General features: G+C 52.6%; 1 protein-coding gene across 1 annotated transcript in view; it reads left to right on the forward strand.

The window, feature by feature from the left end:
* COL20A1 (collagen type XX alpha 1 chain) overlaps positions 1-18667 on the forward strand; it is a 249980-nt gene extending 231313 nt beyond the window's left edge. The window contains exon 38 of the mRNA XM_075350433.1: positions 17788-18667. Coding sequence (XP_075206548.1) covers positions 17788-17816 — 29 coding nt within the window. The 3' untranslated portion in view covers positions 17817-18667. The remainder of the gene's footprint in view (positions 1-17787) is intronic.

Here is an 18667-nt window from a genome sequence, read left to right on the forward strand (position 1 = left end):
CGGGATATGCCAGGACCTCTTCTCCGGTCAAGGCCGCTTTCAGCTGGCAGAAGGATTCCTCATGCTTTTCTTCCCACACCAGTGGGGCTCCGATAGGTCTACCACCTTTGGTCTGTCCCACGAGGAGATCTTGCATGGGGGCAGCCATCTTCGTGTACCCTTTGATAAAGCGCCGGTAGTACCCCACCAGACCCAGAAACTGCCTTACTTCCCTCACGGTGGTCGGTCTCGGCCAGCCCTGGATGGCAGTGATCTTCTCAGGGTCAGGGGCAACACCTTCTGCACTCACCACGTGCCCCAGGTACTGCACTCTGGGTTTCAGCAGGTGGCACTTAGAGGGCTTCAACTTCATCCCGTATTTGGCAAGGGACGCAAACACCTCGGCCAGGTGCTCCAGATGGGCTTCATACGTCTGGGAGTAAACAATCACATCATCCAAGTACAACAGGACGGTCTCGAAGTTTAGGTGTCCCAGACAGCACTCCATCAGCCGTTGGAAGGTTCCTGGGGCATTGCACAGCCCGAACGGCATACTATTAAATTCACAGAGCCCCATCGGGGTGGTGAAGGCGGTTTTCTCCCGATCTTCCGGGGCCACGGCCACTTGCCAGTACCCACTGGTGAGGTCAAGGGTGGAGAAGTAATTTGCAGTTCTCAGCGCGGCCAAAGACTCTTCAATCTGGGGCAGTGGGTAGGCATCTTTATGGGTTATCTGATTAATCTTCCGGTAGTCCACACACATCCGCATGGTACCATCCTTCTTCTTGACCAGTACCAACGGAGCGGCCCAGGGACTACAGCTGTCCCGAATAACCCCTGCCTCCTTCATATTCCTCAACATATCTTTGGCACACTGATAATGTGCAGGGGGAATAGGCCTGTACCTCTCTTTGATAGGGGGGTGTTCCCCGGTGGGGATATGGTGTTGAACCCCCTTGATCTGCCCAAAGTCTAATGGGTGTTTGCTGAAAACCTGTTCATACTCCCGCACCACCCTGTATACCCCTGCTTTGTGATGTGTAGGGGTATCATCAGTGCCCACATGTAGCTGTTGGTGCCACTCGTTTACCTCCCCTTGCAGCGGGGAAGTACTGGTAGTAGGTGGGGAGACGGAGGGACTGGCTTCGTGGATGGTGTGGGGACCTAGGGTGAGTAGCTTGGCAATGGTGGCATATCGGGGAAGCCTGACTTCTTCCTCCCCACAGTTCAGCACCCTCACGGGCACTCTTCCCTTCTTCATGTCTACCACCCCTCGGGCGGCCATTACCGTGGGCCAGTGCTCAGAGGGTATGGGCTCCATCATGGCAGGGTAGTCACGCCCCTGAGGCCCTACCGCTGCTCTACACCAAATCATCATCTCACTCCTAGGGGGCACAAGCAACGGGGCCACATCCATCACTCTCACTCCACCAATCTCTCCTCCTGTTGAGTTTACATGCTGGCGGTACATCAAGGCTCGGATCTCTCGCTGCACAGCCCTCTGTCGGCTCCCCGCCGCCGTGGCGGCCAGCTGCTGCAGTAGGGCCAACACATCACCCATACAGTGCTCCATCACATTAGTTCCTAGCACTATCTTCGGGTTATGATCACTGGGTTCATTCATGATCACAATCATACCCTGGTGTTGCAGTTCAGCTTGCCCTACTGTCATAGCCACCTGTTTATACCCCACTTGGGTCAATGGGAGTTCATTGGCAGCAATTAGCGTTATACTAGTATCTGGGGGTGCCAGCTCGTCTATCCCCCAATACCGCTGGTACAACGTATATGGTATGGTGATTACCTGGGATCCAGTGTCCAAGAGAGCCATCACCGGTATGCCGTCCACAACCACGGGAATGATGGGTCGAGCCCCGATATACCGGTCCCGCCAGTCCGAGGGGCCACGGGGTTCTACTCCTGAGGACTGGCCCGGGGCCCCAGGGGTTGCTCGTTTAACGGGCACTCTCGGATGTAATGCCCAGGCTTACGGCACTTGTAGCAGGTTGGAGGTCTGCTCCGCGGGTGGTTAGCACTTCTCCGCTGCATCCAGGGGACATCTTCAGGGCTGTCAGTAAGCTAGATCGGTGCTGAAGGCTGAGATCTGGTCAACGGTTGGAGTGCAGCAAGGATCTTGGCGAGGTCTCCGTCCATGCGACGGACCTGGGCTGCCAGCTCCTCCATAGTGCTGCTTGGGGCTGCAGGTGTTGAAGAGGTTGGTAGGGCAGGGGCCACCACCACAGGAGCCGTCTCGATGGGCCACGGGGTTGACTCCAGGGCTTCTGAGGCAGGCTGGGGGCTGTAGTGCTTTAATGGCCCGTTCCTTTAACACGGCAAAGTCCACATCAGGGTGTTCCAGGGCCCACAGCCGGAGTTGTTTACGATCCTCAGGGGATCTCATCCCCTGCGCAAATTGCTCTACTAACATCTTGTTGCTATCCGCCTCATTAATAGGATTCACCCGCTTTAGCGTGCGGAGGGCGGTTTGCAGACGTAAAGCATAGTCTCGAATGCTATCTACAGCCCGTTGTCGGCACTGGTAAAACTGCATCCTCAGCTCAGCTTCAGTCCGGGTCTCGAAGGCAGTCTGTAGCTTCTCAAAGATGGTGGCTACAGAGAGCCGGTCCCCCTCGGCCCAGGTCTCCGCCTCCTGCTCAGCCGCACCGGTTAACTGGCCTAGCACTATCGCTGCACGTTGCTTATCGGTCAGGGGGTACAGTTCTAGCAACGGGTTAAGCTTTTTCCGGAAGGCCTGTAAGGCATCCGGTTTCCCGTCATACTGCGGTAGCCAGGCAGCTCCGGGCGCATAGGGCAAGGAGAACGGCATGACCTGAGCGAGTGCGGGGGCCGCGGCACCTCCCGCCAGCGCGGCCGGGACCTGGGCAGGCCCATTCCCATCCGCGGGTGCCACTGCGGCTGCGACCGCCGCTCCTCCAGCGGCTCCGTCGGGCGCAGACATCTTGTTTCCGTCCCCCTTAGCTTCTTTCCGGCCCCTCCTCTATCGGGGCGGAGTTTTGGCCTTCGCGCCTCTGCTACTCAAGAAGACGCTCGAGCGGGAACTTTTCGCGCCAAAGATGGCGACTTCTGGAATTTTTCAGCCGGATACCTCCGGCGGTCACAAGGTGCACCTCTACCCAACGGCAGAGCGGTAAGATCCTGTTCGTGACGCCAAGTTGTCGCGGGCGGAGGAGGGGACGCCGCGCTCTCCACACTGCTGCTCGGGTCCGGCTGGCACTGCGGCCTGCTGCTGCCGCTGCTCGGTGGCTCGAGCGATGGGCCGGATCCCGGGGACTCGAGCGGCGTGCCTCGCCCGTGAGTGAAAGGGGTTGTGGGGGTGTGGGGATTGTCTATTGTCCGTGACGCCACCCACGGTTGTGGTGATTGCACCACCGCTGCTCTGTATGGGGATCCCGGGAAGGATGATATGGAGCAGCCAGTTGTTATGTTGCCCCTCCGTGGGTAGTGGTTGGTGATCCCGGGGCCCAGCGAGGGAGTGGGAGATGCAGGGCCTGGTGGGCGCAGGGACGCGGGGGGCAGCGCTGTGCCTTGCGGCACTGTGGTACTCACTCAGCCTGAGACGATGACACAGTTTTCGGTAAAACACTCGGCTGGGAAGACGGCTCCCACGGACGGCTGCACTTGCTTTCCCCAGTAGGTGACGGTGACGGTCCCTCTGTCCTGCACCTAAGTTGATATTGGTTTCGATGGGTTCCCACCGGTAACCCGCTCCCCGGCTTGGATATGGGCCGGAGGAGCCCTACTTTGCCCGCAGGCGCTGGCCCTGAGAAACTGGTGCCTTGGCGGTGGCGGTGTCTCTCCTCAATGGTTGGACTGTTTCCTTCAATCGGGACTTGGTTGTTTGGAGATAGACGTCTCCTTCACTGACGGATTTGGCAAATTTACGGCGACTCCTAGCCTTGCCGGGATCCGAGAGGCCCCTGCCCTGGTGCTGACTGTCCTTTGTATACTGCTCCAGACCGCCGGGCCACTACCCGTCCGCGGTCCTTCCAGCAACCTCCGAGCAGTCCCACTCCAGACCGTCACCACCGTCTGCTGACCTTGCTGACTCTGTCCAGGCACACAGCCACGGACCAACTTCAGGCTTTCTTACTGTCACTTTTACTCTTTTCTTCTGTTTCTCCACTACTTCACTTCCACTTCCCTTACTCAACTCTGTTGTTTACTCCTTCACTCCCCTAACTGAACTCAAGCTCTGCCTGAGCTAAACTGCCTGGTTCCTCCCGCGTCCAGGGCTGTGTACTCCTCGGTGGGCGGAGCCAACCACCTGGCCCACCCCCTGGTGTGAACATCAGCCCCTGGAGGAAGGCAACAAGGATTTTGGGTTAGCTTAGATGTTCCTAACTGGGGTGTAGGGTGTGGTGGTGTGATGACCTGTGACCCCTGGCTTGCCCAGGGCGTCACACTTGAAGATGACTGTCCCCTGTGACGGGCTGCTGCGTCTTTGAACTAAGGTGGGCCAGGAAATGTAGAATCTCTTGACCTCTGGGTTTTGCTACTGTGCCGTTAGCACCCAGTAACCTAGGACCCTGGTGTTGTAACTCCTGCCTGGAGCCACAGACTCAGACTGGCTGTAAGGGGAGTCTAGAGAAAAGCCGCTCACAAAGCAGGACCCGGAGAACTGCGCAACCCTTTAACCCCTATACAGGGATTTGGAATTACACAGAGCACCAGAGATCCCTACCTGTGGTAGACTGTAGTCTGTGGTTGTCAGGCAGGGTCAAAAACCTGGAAATGCAATACAGGAACAGAATCGTCAGGCAAGGGCGTAGTGAGGAGAGAAAGCAGAGGTCAAATCCGGAACTGGCAGCAAGTTACAAAAACGACAGGCAGGAGGGTAGTCAAAAAAACAAGCAAAGGTCAGTGCACAGGACTCAAAATACAAACAGCACATGAAACAGGAGCAGAGAACTATCTCTGGCAGTGGTCACATGATAGGAGGGGTTATAAGAAGGGTGTGGTGTCTTCCCATTGGCTGCAGGTGAATGATGGCAACTTCAGCTGGAAGACACACGTCACCTACAGTCAGCCAGTGGTACTACAGGTTCTAGGGAAACCCAGCCTAGTGGATGAGCGGAGCCTGTGCTCAGCAGAGCCACAGGCACCGACTCCTCTCCCATCACCAGCACTATCCATGGTGGGAACACGGCGTCGCCTGGCGATCGGAGCAGAAGTCGCAGGAGCGGACTCCGGTGGGGACATGACAGGAATCCTGTCCTAGTGCTCGGTCCTGGAAAGCTCACACAGAAGCTCTCAAACAGTGACTGCTCTTTCTCCTTGCCAACACTGTTCTGCCTGACTTCCTGCCTGTTCACACTAAGCCTTCCTTCAGGTCAGCATGTACAGAGAGACTCCCTTCAAAACAGGTTATGAGTTCCTCCTGCTGGCCTGGAGTAGGAGATGTTGCATGTAATGTTCCTGAGGAGAGATCCCCACGCTGCCTCCAAGTATAGCATTGATCCCGGTAAGGAGAACAATTCCACTGTGGCTCCTGTGACCACTGGGGTGCCACGGGAGGGTAATGAGGGCTAATCTCCCTGTGTGGAAGAATATTGGGGAATTATGCTGTTAGTAATTGTTTAAGCGAAGGCAATGTGGGGGAATATTTCTGTGTAAGAGAACAGTGGGGGCATCATACTGTATTGAAGGTACAATAGGGACATCATACTATGTGGGGGAGACAATGGAGAAATTATTCTGTTTTGTACTTTGTGTGGGAAAACACTCAGGGAATTATATTTGAATTGTTTGTTGAAGGGTAATGTGGGGATATTTTTCTGTGTGGGGGACACTAGGGGCATCATACTGTGTGTAAGGGATAATGGGAGCATAATGTTGTGTGGATACATAATTCTGTGTTGGGAGGATACTAAGGGCATTATACTATGTGGGGTAGACACTGGAGGAATTATACTGTTTATATGTGTAGGATAGCAATGGGGGGCATATTTCTGTGTGTGATAACACTGGGGGCATCATACTGTGTGGAAGAGACAAAGGGGGCATCATATTGTATATAGGAGGTCAATGGGTGCATCATTCTGTAATGGATGGATACTGGGGCACTGTACTGTGTGGGCGAAACTCTGAGGGTATCATACAGTTTGTGTAGGAGAGAAATGTAAAGGAATATTTCTGTGGCGAGGGACACTGGGCACATCATACTGTGTGGATGTATACTGGTAGCATCATTCTGTGTGTGGGGCTGCCGAGGAATCACACTATACAAGAGGATGTTATGTAGGGGCTTCATACTGTGTGAATTTGAATCTGTGTGCATCACACTGTGTGTGGGATACTGCAAATGCATCATACTATAAAGGGGGGACTCTGGGTGCATGATACAGTGTGGATAGACACTGTGGGGTCATCATACTGTGTAAGGGACTCAAACTTTGTGCAGGGGTGTCACAAACCACCGGGGGGGTCACTCAGAAATCCCCCGCGCTGGCTACCAGTACGTCACAATCGGGGGGTAACAAGTGGGGGTCACCCCTCCTTTATACCTCCCGACCGACAGACAGAGCACGTGACGCGCTCTCTAGCGCCCCTCTTATAGTCAGGCCAATTATGGAATTGCCCGACAATAAGCAAGGAGGCCGCTATACTACTTATGCCGATTATTGAAGGGTCCCCGGTGAGAGTAAGGTATATATTCCCCCGACCTCCGCGGGCGGAATATATAAAATCTCCCCGAATCTCACTGGCCTCCCCACAATAATCCTTGGCACAATTCGCTGCCACCAACCGATTTACGGTAACTATTAGCCGAACACACAGACGTGGGATTCAAGATCGAGATAACAGAACAGCCCAAGATTAATTATATAATTTAATCAGCCTAAAGCACACTAGAACTACAATATATACAATAGGGAATCTACAGAATATACATATGTCAGAGTACAGTTACAGATAAAGCATGTTTTACAAACAGGTATGCAATTCAATCAGTTACCTTGTGCGTCTGGCCACAGGGGGGCGCTGTAGACCAGGTTTCCAGGAACTCCCACAGATGTTTCCTGCACGTGACCCCCAGCGAAAGAACACTGGAAAATGGCCGAAGTAGGGTTATCAACCTGGGCAGATCCAGGTCCCCTCCTACCTTAGTGACCTCACAGGGAAGCACTGCTCCACCCCTGGCTTGAGTTATGGACAATCCACAACATGGAATATGGGCCATAACTTTGCCTGGGAGCGTCGTAGGCGGACGCCAATGCTCTCATTGTGACAGTTATGAATTTAGCTACAGAACGAGGGGACTCATGACCTGTCTGCCAGTTCCCCATTGGCTGATATCACGCCTGGGGCATTTCCCAATGTCCTGCTCCCATAAAAAGGGTGTGCCGGCATCGTCCGCATGCGGAGACACCATTTTTATGGTTGCCATATTTATCGGAAATATGGCTTGCGAGATATGAACCATTTTTTACTGGAGTCGTTCTGTCTGGCTATTTCCATAGCCTTGCTAACTAGCTAGCAGCTCCTACTACAGGGTGACGGCAGGGAGTCATCCTGTGTCCATTGTTCCCACACCACCTCATCTCCATATCACAGGACATGGCCATGGAGGTGTAAGTGGAACACTGAGAACAAGAAGGGAGGGGCACTGCCAGGGAGTGATGAGGGATTATGACTGGAGTCATAATTCATCTTCATATCCCGGGATTTGCCTCACACCTCCCCCCTTTTGAGGGCGCTAGGGGGCAGCACACTCCGGTGTTCCCCCGTGCGCCCGTCCGCGACCTCTCCTTGTCGGGACAGCCCGTCTGCGTTACCGTGGTCACGGCCCCTTTTGTGGCGAATGGTGAAGTTGTATTGCTGGAGCGCAAGGCTCCATCGCAACAATCGCCCATTCGTCCCAGAGACGGTGTGCAACCAGCTGAGGGGATTGTGGTCCGTCTCCACGATGAAGTGGCGCCCGTATAGATAGGGTTGCAGACGCTGCAGGGCCCACACTATGGCCAGGCACTCCTTCTCCATCGTGGAATAGGCAACTTCCCTTGGTAACAGCTTCCTGCTCAGGTACAAGACTGGGTGCTCTTGGCTCGCAGAGTCCACCTGGCTGAGCACCGCACCGAGGCCGAAGTCACTGGCGTCGGTCTGTACTACAAACGGCCGCGTGAAGTCGGCTGCCTGTAGCACGGGCGGGCTGGACAGGGCGTCCTTTAGGGCCTGGAAGGCTGTCTCGCAGTCCATTGTCCAATCGACTGCAGAGGGCAGCTTCTTCTTGGTGAGGTCCGTCAAGGGCTTTGCCAGGCTACTATAGCGTGGAACAAACCTCCTATAGTACCCGGCGGTCCCCAAGAAGGACATCACCTGCTTCTTGGTCCTGGGGGTGGGCCAGGATGCGATGGCTTCCACTTTCTCAGGCTCGGGCTTCAGTGTTCTCCCACCTACCCGGTGACCGAGGTACTGGACCTCGCTCATGGCCAGCTGACACTTTCCCGGCTTGATGGTCAAACCTGCCCGGTGGATCCGCCTGAGCACCTGTGCTAGATGCTCTAGGTGGTCCTCCCAGGTGGGACTGAAGACGGCAATGTCATCCAGGTACGCGGCCGCGTACCCTTCAAGTCCCTTGAGCAGGGTGTTGACCATCCGCTGGAAAGTGGCAGGGGCATTCCTCATCCCGAATGGCATCACCGTGGACTCGTACAGTCCAAATGGGGTAATAAAGGCAGAGCGTTCCCTGGCCTTGCGAGTCAGGGGGATCTGCCAATATCCCCGGCTCAGATCCATGATGGTCAGGTACTGAGCCCTGGCCAACTGATCGAGCAGGTCATCGATGCGTGGCATTGGGTACGCATCGGCGACCGTGACCGCATTGAGCCCCCTGTAGTCCACGCAGAACCGAGTGGTTCGGTCCTTCTTAGGGACGAGGACTACAGGCGAGGCCCAAGCGCTGTTGGATGCCTGGATCACCCCCAGCTTCAGCATCTCGTCAATCTCCTGGCGCATGTGTTGCTGCACCTCCAGGGAGACCCGATATGCTGAACGCCGGATCGGGGGATGATCCCCAGTGTCCACGTGATGGACAGCCAAGTCAGTCCTTCCGGGCTGGTTGGTAAACAACCCCCGGAAGGGGTGTAGGGTGGCCCACAGCTGGGACCGTTGGTCCTCCAAGAGCTGGTGGCCAACCTCCACATCCTCAATGGATCCGCCTGCCCTAACCTGGGCTAGCATATCCAAGAGGGTTTCCGCTTCTCCCTCCTCGGGCAGGTTGCACACGGGGAGCGCACATGCCTCCCGCTCATGATGTGCCTTCATCATGTTCACATGGAAGGGCTTCCGCCTTCCACGGGCAGGGTCCAGGGTGACCAGGTACGTCACAGGGTTGAGCTGCTGGTACACGAGGTATGGGCCTTCCCAGGCTGCCTGAAGCTTGTCCTGTGGTACGGGGACCAGTACCCACACCTCTTGACCCACTTGGTAGGTCCTCTCACAAGCGTTCTGGTCGTACCAACGCTTCTGATCGGCCTGGGCTTGAGCCATATTGTCGTGTACCAGTTGCGTCAAGGCCTGCATTTTGTCCCGGAAGCGCATGACATACTCGATAACCGACACTCCAGGGGTGGCCAAATCCCCTTCCCAAGCCTCTTTCACCAGAGCCAGGGGGCCCCGCACACGTCGCCCGTACAGGAGCTCAAACGGTGAGAATCCTGTTGAGGCCTGTGGAACCTCCCGGTAAGCAAATAACAGGTGTGGGAGATACCGCTCCCAGTCACGCCCATGGGAGTCGACCAACATCTTAAGCATCTGCTTTAAGGTGCCATTGAACCGCTCGCACAGGCCATTAGTCTGTGGATGGTACGGGCTGGCCACCAGATGTCGCACCTGGACTTGCTTACAGAGGGCCTCCATCAGCTGGGACATGAATTAGGTCCCCCGGTCAGTGAGCATTTCCTGGGGAAAACCCACTCGGGAGAAAATCTCCAGCAATGCGGTGGCCACCTTGTCAGCCCGAATGGACGACAAGGCCACTGCTTCTGGGTACCGGGTGGCATAGTCCACTACCGTCAGTAGGAAGCGTTTCCCGGAGCTGCTGGGGATGGCCAGCGGGCCGACCAGATCCACAGCCACCCTCCTGAAAGGCTCATCGATGATTGGCAGAGATACTAGTGGGGCTTTGGGGCGTGGCCCCGCCTTCCCCACTCTCTGACAGGTTTCACACGAACGGCAGTAGGCAGCCACATCGGCCCCCATTTTTGGCCAGTAGAAATGCTGGTTTAACCTGGCCTTGGTCTTAGCGATCCCTAGGTGTCCGGCCATCGGAATCTCATGTGCGATCCGCAACAACTCCGTCCGGAACGGATAGGGTACCACCAACTGTCGGTCCCTGGGCCACGCCTCCGGTGAACCCTGCTGGACCGTGGCCCGGTACAGCCGTCCTTGGTCCCAGACCACTCGCTCCGGGTCCGAGTCCGAGGGAGGCTGGGCCGCCTGCTCCTTAAGAGCTTTCAGGCTGTCGTCAGCCTCTAACGCTGCCTGAAACCCCTGACTAGATGTGGCCAGAATCGACGAGACTGTCACATCTTCGGTCAGTACCCCGGGACCTGTGTCCTGGCCTCCACCTGACTCGGCTGCCACTTGGTCAGAAGGGGAAGAGCTATCGGACCTCCGGGAGGCCCCTTGGCTTCCAGCACTCCCACTGCGGGTGACAGCGGCCACAGCCGCTGCGACCGTGGGTCGTGCCTGCTCCTCCTCCGTTCCTGACCAAGTCGCCGGTTCAGGCAGACCTACCTGGCTTCCTGACACCCCGGTTGTGGGGGAACCATGCACCGAGATCTTACCTGGGAGCACTTCCGCTCCTGGACCGGCCCCAATCTCACCTGCCTGTTCCCCTCCTGCAGCAACAGAACCCCGCTGTGAAATCTCTGGGGACCCCACATTTGCTGTGGTAGCCCCCACCCCACACACTGGTCCTCCCCCTGCAGCACCCTGCTCTCTGCTTATCCCTGCAGAGGGCAGCAGATCCCAGCTCACAGGCTGATTACTTGTAGAGGCATTGTCACACCTTTCTCTGACCCCCTCCCCTGTCACAGCTGCAGCTGTGTGTGTGTCTATGGTGTCTGTGCAAGCAGAAATATCAGAGTTCACTCCCTCCTCCCTTACATCATTCATAGATAACACATTAACATTGTCCGGAGGCATGTCAATACTGGCTGAAGGTTCAGCCCTTGGTTGGGGCCCAAACTGGGAGGTTATCTGCCCCAAATCTGTCCCAAGTAGCACGTTTGCAGGGATCCGATCAGTTACCCCCACCTCCCTCACCCCTCGCCCTGCGCCCCAGTCCACATAAATGTCAGCAACAGGCAGCGCCGGGTCAGTGCCTCCAATCCCGGAGACAGCGAGGGTTTTTCCAGGGATCAAGTCTTGGGGGGACACCATCTCAGGCCGCACCAGAGTCACCTCCGAGGCGCTGTCTCGCAGTCCTATGGTCACAGACCGGCCGACGGTGACAGGTTGGAAGCTGTCCAGGGACCTACCACCACCCCCACCCACACAATACACCTTGGGCGGCCCTTGGGACGGGGACGGAGCCGGGGCCTTGGGACGCTGAGGGCACATGGCCTTGAAGTGTCCAGGTAGGTTGCACTGGTGGCACCGTCTTGGCTCTGCCACGGGCCTGGAGAGGGGAGTTGAGGGGGACACCCCCTGCAGTCTAGGGGCAGGTGGGGCAGTCGCAGAGTTCATCTTACCCCCTCTCCAGGTGCTGCTGGTGGCCGCTCTCCTGGCCTCAGGGGCCCGGTTGTTGGTGTAGTCATCGGCAAGGGCAGCTGTAGCCGTGGACCCCTTTGGCTTCTGGTCTCGGATGAACTGGCGGAGATCCTCAGGGCAGTTCCACAAGAGTTGCTCCGTGATGAACAAGTCCAGGATCTCCGGTCCGGTGGAAAGCTGCAGGCCTTGGGTCCAGTGGTCGGCAGCTCGGGCAAGTGCCCGCCTGTGGTCAGCCCAGGAGTCCTTTGGTCCCTTCTGTAGGCTCCGGAACTTCTTGCGGTAGGACTCCGGGGTGAGGTTGTACTGTTGGATCAGGGCCCGCTTGATGGTGTCGTAGCCCTGATCTGCCTCAGCAGGCAAGTCCCCAAGGATATCCAGGGCCTTACCCCTTAAACGGGGGGTCAGGTATTTGGCCCACTGGTCCTTGTTCAGATGGTGCTGCAAGCAAGTCCGTTCAAAAGCAGTCAAGAAAGAGTCCAAGTCTCCATCCTTCTCCAGCACTGGGAAGTCCTCAACACGGACCTTTGGAAGTTTGGTGTCTTGAAGGTCACGTGTGGCTGATGAGGGCCGGAGCTGAGCTAGCTGCAGCTGGTAGTCACGCTCTGCCTGGCGCTCTTCACGCGCTGCCTGCCGCTCCGCAGCCTCAGCCTCACGCGCTGCTTGCCGCTCTGCCCTGCGCTCTGCCAGGAGTCCCTTGTAGCCCTCCTGGTCTCCAGCCTGGAGAAGGGCCATAGCCATTTGAAGAAGGCTATCCGAGCCTCCCAGGCTCGGTGGAATGGCACGTGGTGATCTGCGGCCCGCTGCGGAGCCTGGTGATTCACTGTCCATTGCAGAGCGGAGGGCTGGCATCTGGCTCGTTGAGGACCCTTGGGTGAGCTGCTCCTCATCTTGTCCATAATTGCCAGCTTGTGCGCTGTCCTCTGCAGAACGGTTTTCTGGCGTCGAGCTCCTGGAGGACTCGTGGGCAACCTCCTCATTACTGCCCACAGCACCGTCCTCCCTCTCTTCGGCTCCTGCTTTAGCATTGGCCAGTTGCATAGCTCTGCTCCTGGTGCCATCAGCCATTCTTGCAGACTTTTGGTCACTGACACAGAACTGACACCTGATGCCTCCACACACCTTACAGTATCTGCACTCTGACACTCTAGTGTTGAGCTAGTCTGAAGACCCCAGCAGCCACAGCTGCTGCAGGCAGTCTTTAGTGTCTGGGAGTATGGGTCTCACACTCACACACACTATTATCTCGATCCCACCGCTATGCCACCAATATGTCACAAACCACCGGGGGGGTCACTCAGAAATCCCCCGCGCTGGCTACCAGTACGTCACAATCGGGGGGTAACAAGTGGGGGTCACCCCTCCTTTATACCTCCCGACCGACAGACAGAGCACGTGACGCGCTCTCTAGCGCCCCTCTTATAGTCAGGCCAATTATGGAATTGCCCGACAATAAGCAAGGAGGCCGCTATACTACTTATGCCGATTATTGAAGGGTCCCCGGTGAGAGTAAGGTATATATTCCCCCGACCTCCGCGGGCGGAATATATAAAATCTCCCCGAATCTCACTGGCCTCCCCACAATAATCCTTGGCACAATTCGCTGCCACCAACCGATTTACGGTAACTATTAGCCGAACACACAGACGTGGGATTCAAGATCGAGATAACAGAACAGCCCAAGATTAATTATATAATTTAATCAGCCTAAAGCACACTAGAACTACAATATATACAATAGGGAATCTACAGAATATACATATGTCAGAGTACAGTTACAGATAAAGCATGTTTTACAAACAGGTATGCAATTCAATCAGTTACCTTGTGCGTCTGGCCACAGGGGGGCGCTGTAGACCAGGTTTCCAGGAACTCCCACAGATGTTTCCTGCACGTGACCCCCAGCGAAAGAACACTGGAAAATGGCCGAAGTAGGGTTATCAACCTGGGCAGATCCAGGTCCCCTCCTACCTTAGTGACCTCACAGGGAAGCACTGCTCCACCCCTGGCTTGAGTTATGGACAATCCACAACATGGAATATGGGCCATAACTTTGCCTGGGAGCGTCGTAGGCGGACGCCAATGCTCTCATTGTGACAGTTATGAATTTAGCTACAGAACGAGGGGACTCATGACCTGTCTGCCAGTTCCCCATTGGCTGATATCACGCCTGGGGCATTTCCCAATGTCCTGCTCCCATAAAAAGGGTGTGCCGGCATCGTCCGCATGCGGAGACACCATTTTTATGGTTGCCATATTTATCGGAAATATGGCTTGCGAGATATGAACCATTTTTTACTGGAGTCGTTCTGTCTGGCTATTTCCATAGCCTTGCTAACTAGCTAGCAGCTCCTACTACAGGGTGACGGCAGGGAGTCATCCTGTGTCCATTGTTCCCACACCACCTCATCTCCATATCACAGGACATGGCCATGGAGGTGTAAGTGGAACACTGAGAACAAGAAGGGAGGGGCACTGCCAGGGAGTGATGAGGGATTATGACTGGAGTCATAATTCATCTTCATATCCCGGGATTTGCCTCATATATGTGTAGGATAGCAATGGGGGGCATATTTCTGTGTGTGATAACACTGGGGGCATCATACTGTGTGGAAGAGACAAAGGGGGCATCATATTGTATATAGGAGGTCAATGGGTGCATCATTCTGTAATGGATGGATACTGGGGCACTGTACTGTGTGGGCGAAACTCTGAGGGTATCATACAGTTTGTGTAGGAGAGAAATGTAAAGGAATATTTCTGTGGCGAGGGACACTGGGCACATCATACTGTGTGGATGTATACTGGTAGCATCATTCTGTGTGTGGGGCTGCCGAGGAATCACACTATACAAGAGGATGTTATGTAGGGGCTTCATACTGTGTGAATTTGAATCTGTGTGCATCACACTGTGTGTGGGATACTGCAAATGCTATAAAGGGGGGACTCTGGGTGCATGATACAGTGTGGATAGACACTGTGGGGTCATCATACTGTGTAAGGGACTCAAACTTTGTGCAGGGGCATCATAAAGTTTGTGGAGGTATCAGTGCATGGAGGGAGACTGTGGGACATCATACTATTAGTGTAACAATACAATTTGTCCAAATGAATGTGTGTGAGGGGCATTTTGGGGGTATTGTACTGTGTGGAGGTAGTAAAAGGGGTATTACACTGTGTGAGAATACCAAGGGGCTTCATTAGAGGCTCTGTTTTTAAGGGTGTGGCTTAGGCTGCTTTCACACTTGAGTTGTGCGGCATACGTCACAGTGTGTTGTGTGACGCATGTAACGGATCGTTGTAAATAGTGTGATAATAAAGGCAACGGATTCCTGTGAAATAACACGTTGCGTTAAAAGTTTTCTTTAGCCGAGAGAGAACCCCCATCATCACCGCACACACCCAGGCACTACCGCCCCGACACTACCGCACCCATCATCACCGCACACACCCCAGCACTACCGCACCCATCATCACCGCACACACCGGCACTACCTCAGTGACGTCCCCGCTGACAGCGCTATTCACTTCAGTTGCTGCGTGGAGCTGACAGAGAGTGTTCCACGGCCGCTCCTGTCAGCTTCATGTAGCAGAGCTGAAAGCGTTGTGTGACCTTGTGAGGATTACACTGGACCTGGAGGGGTATTTGGGGATTTTAAAAAAGTGGTGAAAGAGGGTGTTTTTTTGTCTTTCATTCCAAATAAAGTATTTTTTTAGGTGTATGTGTTTATTTACTTTCATTCACAGGTTAATCATTGGGGGTGTCTCATAGACGCCTGCCATGATTAACCTAGGACTTAGTGGCAGCTATGGGCTGCCATTAACTCCTTATTACCCCGATTTACACCGCACTAGGGCAATTTGGGATGAGCAGGGTAGAGTCCCAGGACTGTCGCATCTAATGGTTGCGACAATGTACCCGGACCAATGCTAGTCAATGAGGGAGAGCAGATGGTTAGTTTTTTTGTCATCCAGATTTTGGATGAGCAAAAAGTCGCAGCATGCTGCAATTGTCAGCGAGAGATGTGCCACTCACACCCATACAAGTCTATGGGTGCGAGTGAAACATCAGACTGCACTCGGATGACATCCAAGTGCAGTGCAATAATCGCATCAGCTGACAATGGAAGAGATGGGGAGATTAATCCCTCCTCTCCTCCACAGCCTCCGCCCCCTCCTCTGCAGCTCTGATCTGATCACAGGATTGGATCACAGTTGCATGACACTCAGCTCACGCTGGTAGGACAGTGGGAGCCGAGGGTCATTAGCATACTGCATCTGATGCACTTGCATTGGATGCCATACTGTAACACCCATTGATATGGGGTACTCGGTTCCGGGCAGTGTCTCCCTTGGGGATGTTACGGTGGTGGCCGTTACCTGGTTCCGTGCGCTGGGCCTTTTTTGTAATGGGGATATTTATAGGGGAGAATATGATAATGTTCACTTGTGACGCCACTTGCAGTGTTGTGGCTAAGTGTAGGGAGCCGCTGCTGCAGTATGTCTTGACTGGGGATGATGATATCGTTACTACTGTGTTTCTTTTTTACACTGCGTAAACTGTCCGTTTTCCCAATCTGCAGCATGTCAATTTATGTTGTGGGTACGCTCAGTTTTCTATGTGGAATTTCCCCATAGGCTTTCATTAGAGGTGTTTTTAGTGTGTTTACGCAGTGTAAACTCATCCCAAATGCATGTAATTTGAGCCTAAGGCTATGTGCACACAGTGCGTTTTTCGCGACGTTTTTGCGCGTTTTTCGGGTGCGTTTTTGGCCTCAAAACTACATGACTTTGCTTCCCCAGGAAAGTCTATGAGTTTTCATTTTTGCTGTCCGCACACAACTTTTTTTTAAGCTGCGTTTTTTAGCTTAAAAAAAAAATGGAGATGTCATTTCTTTTATGCGTTTTTCTGCGTTTTCCCCCTATGCAATGCATTGGAAAAACGCAGAATAATGCAGAGATCAAAAACGCAGCAAAATGCAGCCAAAAACTCACCAAATCGCGGTAAAACGCAGCGTCATAAAAATGCAACGTGTGCACATAGCCTAAGAAAGTGAATACAAGGTAGTTTCAAAAACAAAGCAGGTTAATTTAAAGCATGACACAACAAACACAGACAAAAGCATAATAAAAACACGGCATAAAAAACAATGAAAAATACAAAAGAAAACTAAGGTGCAGATATTCTGCAGCGTCAAAAACTCAACAAACACTGATCGTGAGAACGTACCCTCAGAGTTCGTGCACACGATAAGTATTTGCAGCAGAAATTTGTGTACAAAATATACAGTAGATATGTGTTAATTAAAACCTGAAGATTAATTTTCCTTTTTTATATTTAGACTAGAAAATTTTAAAATTAATTAACAAAGTGGTTCATGCTGTTTGCTAAAGCTGTCTAATTTTAAGTCTGTCTTGATTAAGGCCCTGATTCATCAGACAGTTTTTGCCAGAATTCTGGCTTAAAACTGATTAAAATATTACGCAAAAACGTTGTGAGGTTTGGTGTTTTCAAGGCCACCTTGTCAACTTTTTGAAAAGTGGGTGCAGCTTCAGAGCGCGTGGTGCACGACCAAGCGTGGCCGACAAATTCATCAGAGTTCCCATTACAAAAGTAGTATAGATTATGTGAGACAAGTACAATTCTTGCGATGGCATGTAATAGCTGAAAGGTGCACTAAATTTGTTAAGAAGGTCATGTTAGTGCAACACAAACTTCATTGTACAAAACACTGGTCTGGATGACTTGGTGCCTAGTTTACACCACCTTTCATTTAGCTTATTTTGTGCACCTCAGTTTTGGTGCATTGTATCACACGTCAAACCACATAAGGAAAGGTAGACTTTGTGGCTTGACATGCCCTATTTTGTGCCAAAATTGTGGCACAATGTAACCCAACTAAAAGGTGGTATAAAATTTAGAAAGCAGACATCATAAATCTGGTGCAAGTCATAAAAGGTATTTTTTTAGTATAAATTAGGCTACAATTCAGGCACGTTTAGCTTGATAAATATGCCCTGTTATGTGCGGCCTCACTTTTAGTTGACCATCACATTTTTCCCTTTTATCCCTAGGTGCTCGGGACCCAAGCTTCATTCCCTGAATCCACCATGTCACTTTTCAGGATGGCTGAATATATATTTGTCTTGAGGAGATCCTTCTAGAGCCAAGACAACTTTTTTAACGTTGGTAGTTCAGTCTTTCACCATAAATGATGACCTTTTTGGGTTCAGGTAGATGGACTATAACTGCCATGAAAAAAAGACCAAATGATGATCTACCGGTAATATGACCAAAGAAACGTTAGAAATGCTTATAGGGTTGTAGAAGACTACAGAAATATATTTCTTTTTTTTTGCGAGAGTGCCACCTCTGTTTATGGGTTGTGTCTGGTATTGCAGCTCAGCTTGAAGTGAATAAAGCAGAGCTGCAATACAACTCACAACCTCACGTCAAGTGTGGCGCTATTTTAGGAGGACAGCGGACTTCTTTTCTAATCCTGTAGATCCTCTTTAAGAGAAGGATGATTTTTCTTTTGTATGTAGATGTGTATTGGTTGCCTCATATTCTCTTACCTTATATTACTATGTCTATATATATCTTGTACTAAGCGCATCGTCTACTTCAAAGGCAATGACGGTAACCTATACATTGGAGTATTTAGATTTTTACAAGTCTAATGTTTTCAGACCTAACTGCAAAAGTCTAGAGATACTTACTAAAGATTATTAGAATGAATTGAGAAAAACACCATTTTTGATTACGGGCAGTGTCTGGTATTGCAGATCAGCACCATTAATAGTTTAAGAATTTTAAAGTTAAAATCATCAAAAAACTACACAATAAAATGGTATAATTAGTGTAATATTAGCTTGGGAAGTATGTAAATGAAGACAGATCTCTACAAATCCTCTGCAAAATTGCTTTCTCTTCACAATAAAATTATATTTTCAA

This window comes from Anomaloglossus baeobatrachus, chromosome 5 (genome assembly GCF_048569485.1).
Source record: "Anomaloglossus baeobatrachus isolate aAnoBae1 chromosome 5, aAnoBae1.hap1, whole genome shotgun sequence".
NCBI classification, from domain to species: Eukaryota; Metazoa; Chordata; class Amphibia; order Anura; family Aromobatidae; genus Anomaloglossus; species Anomaloglossus baeobatrachus.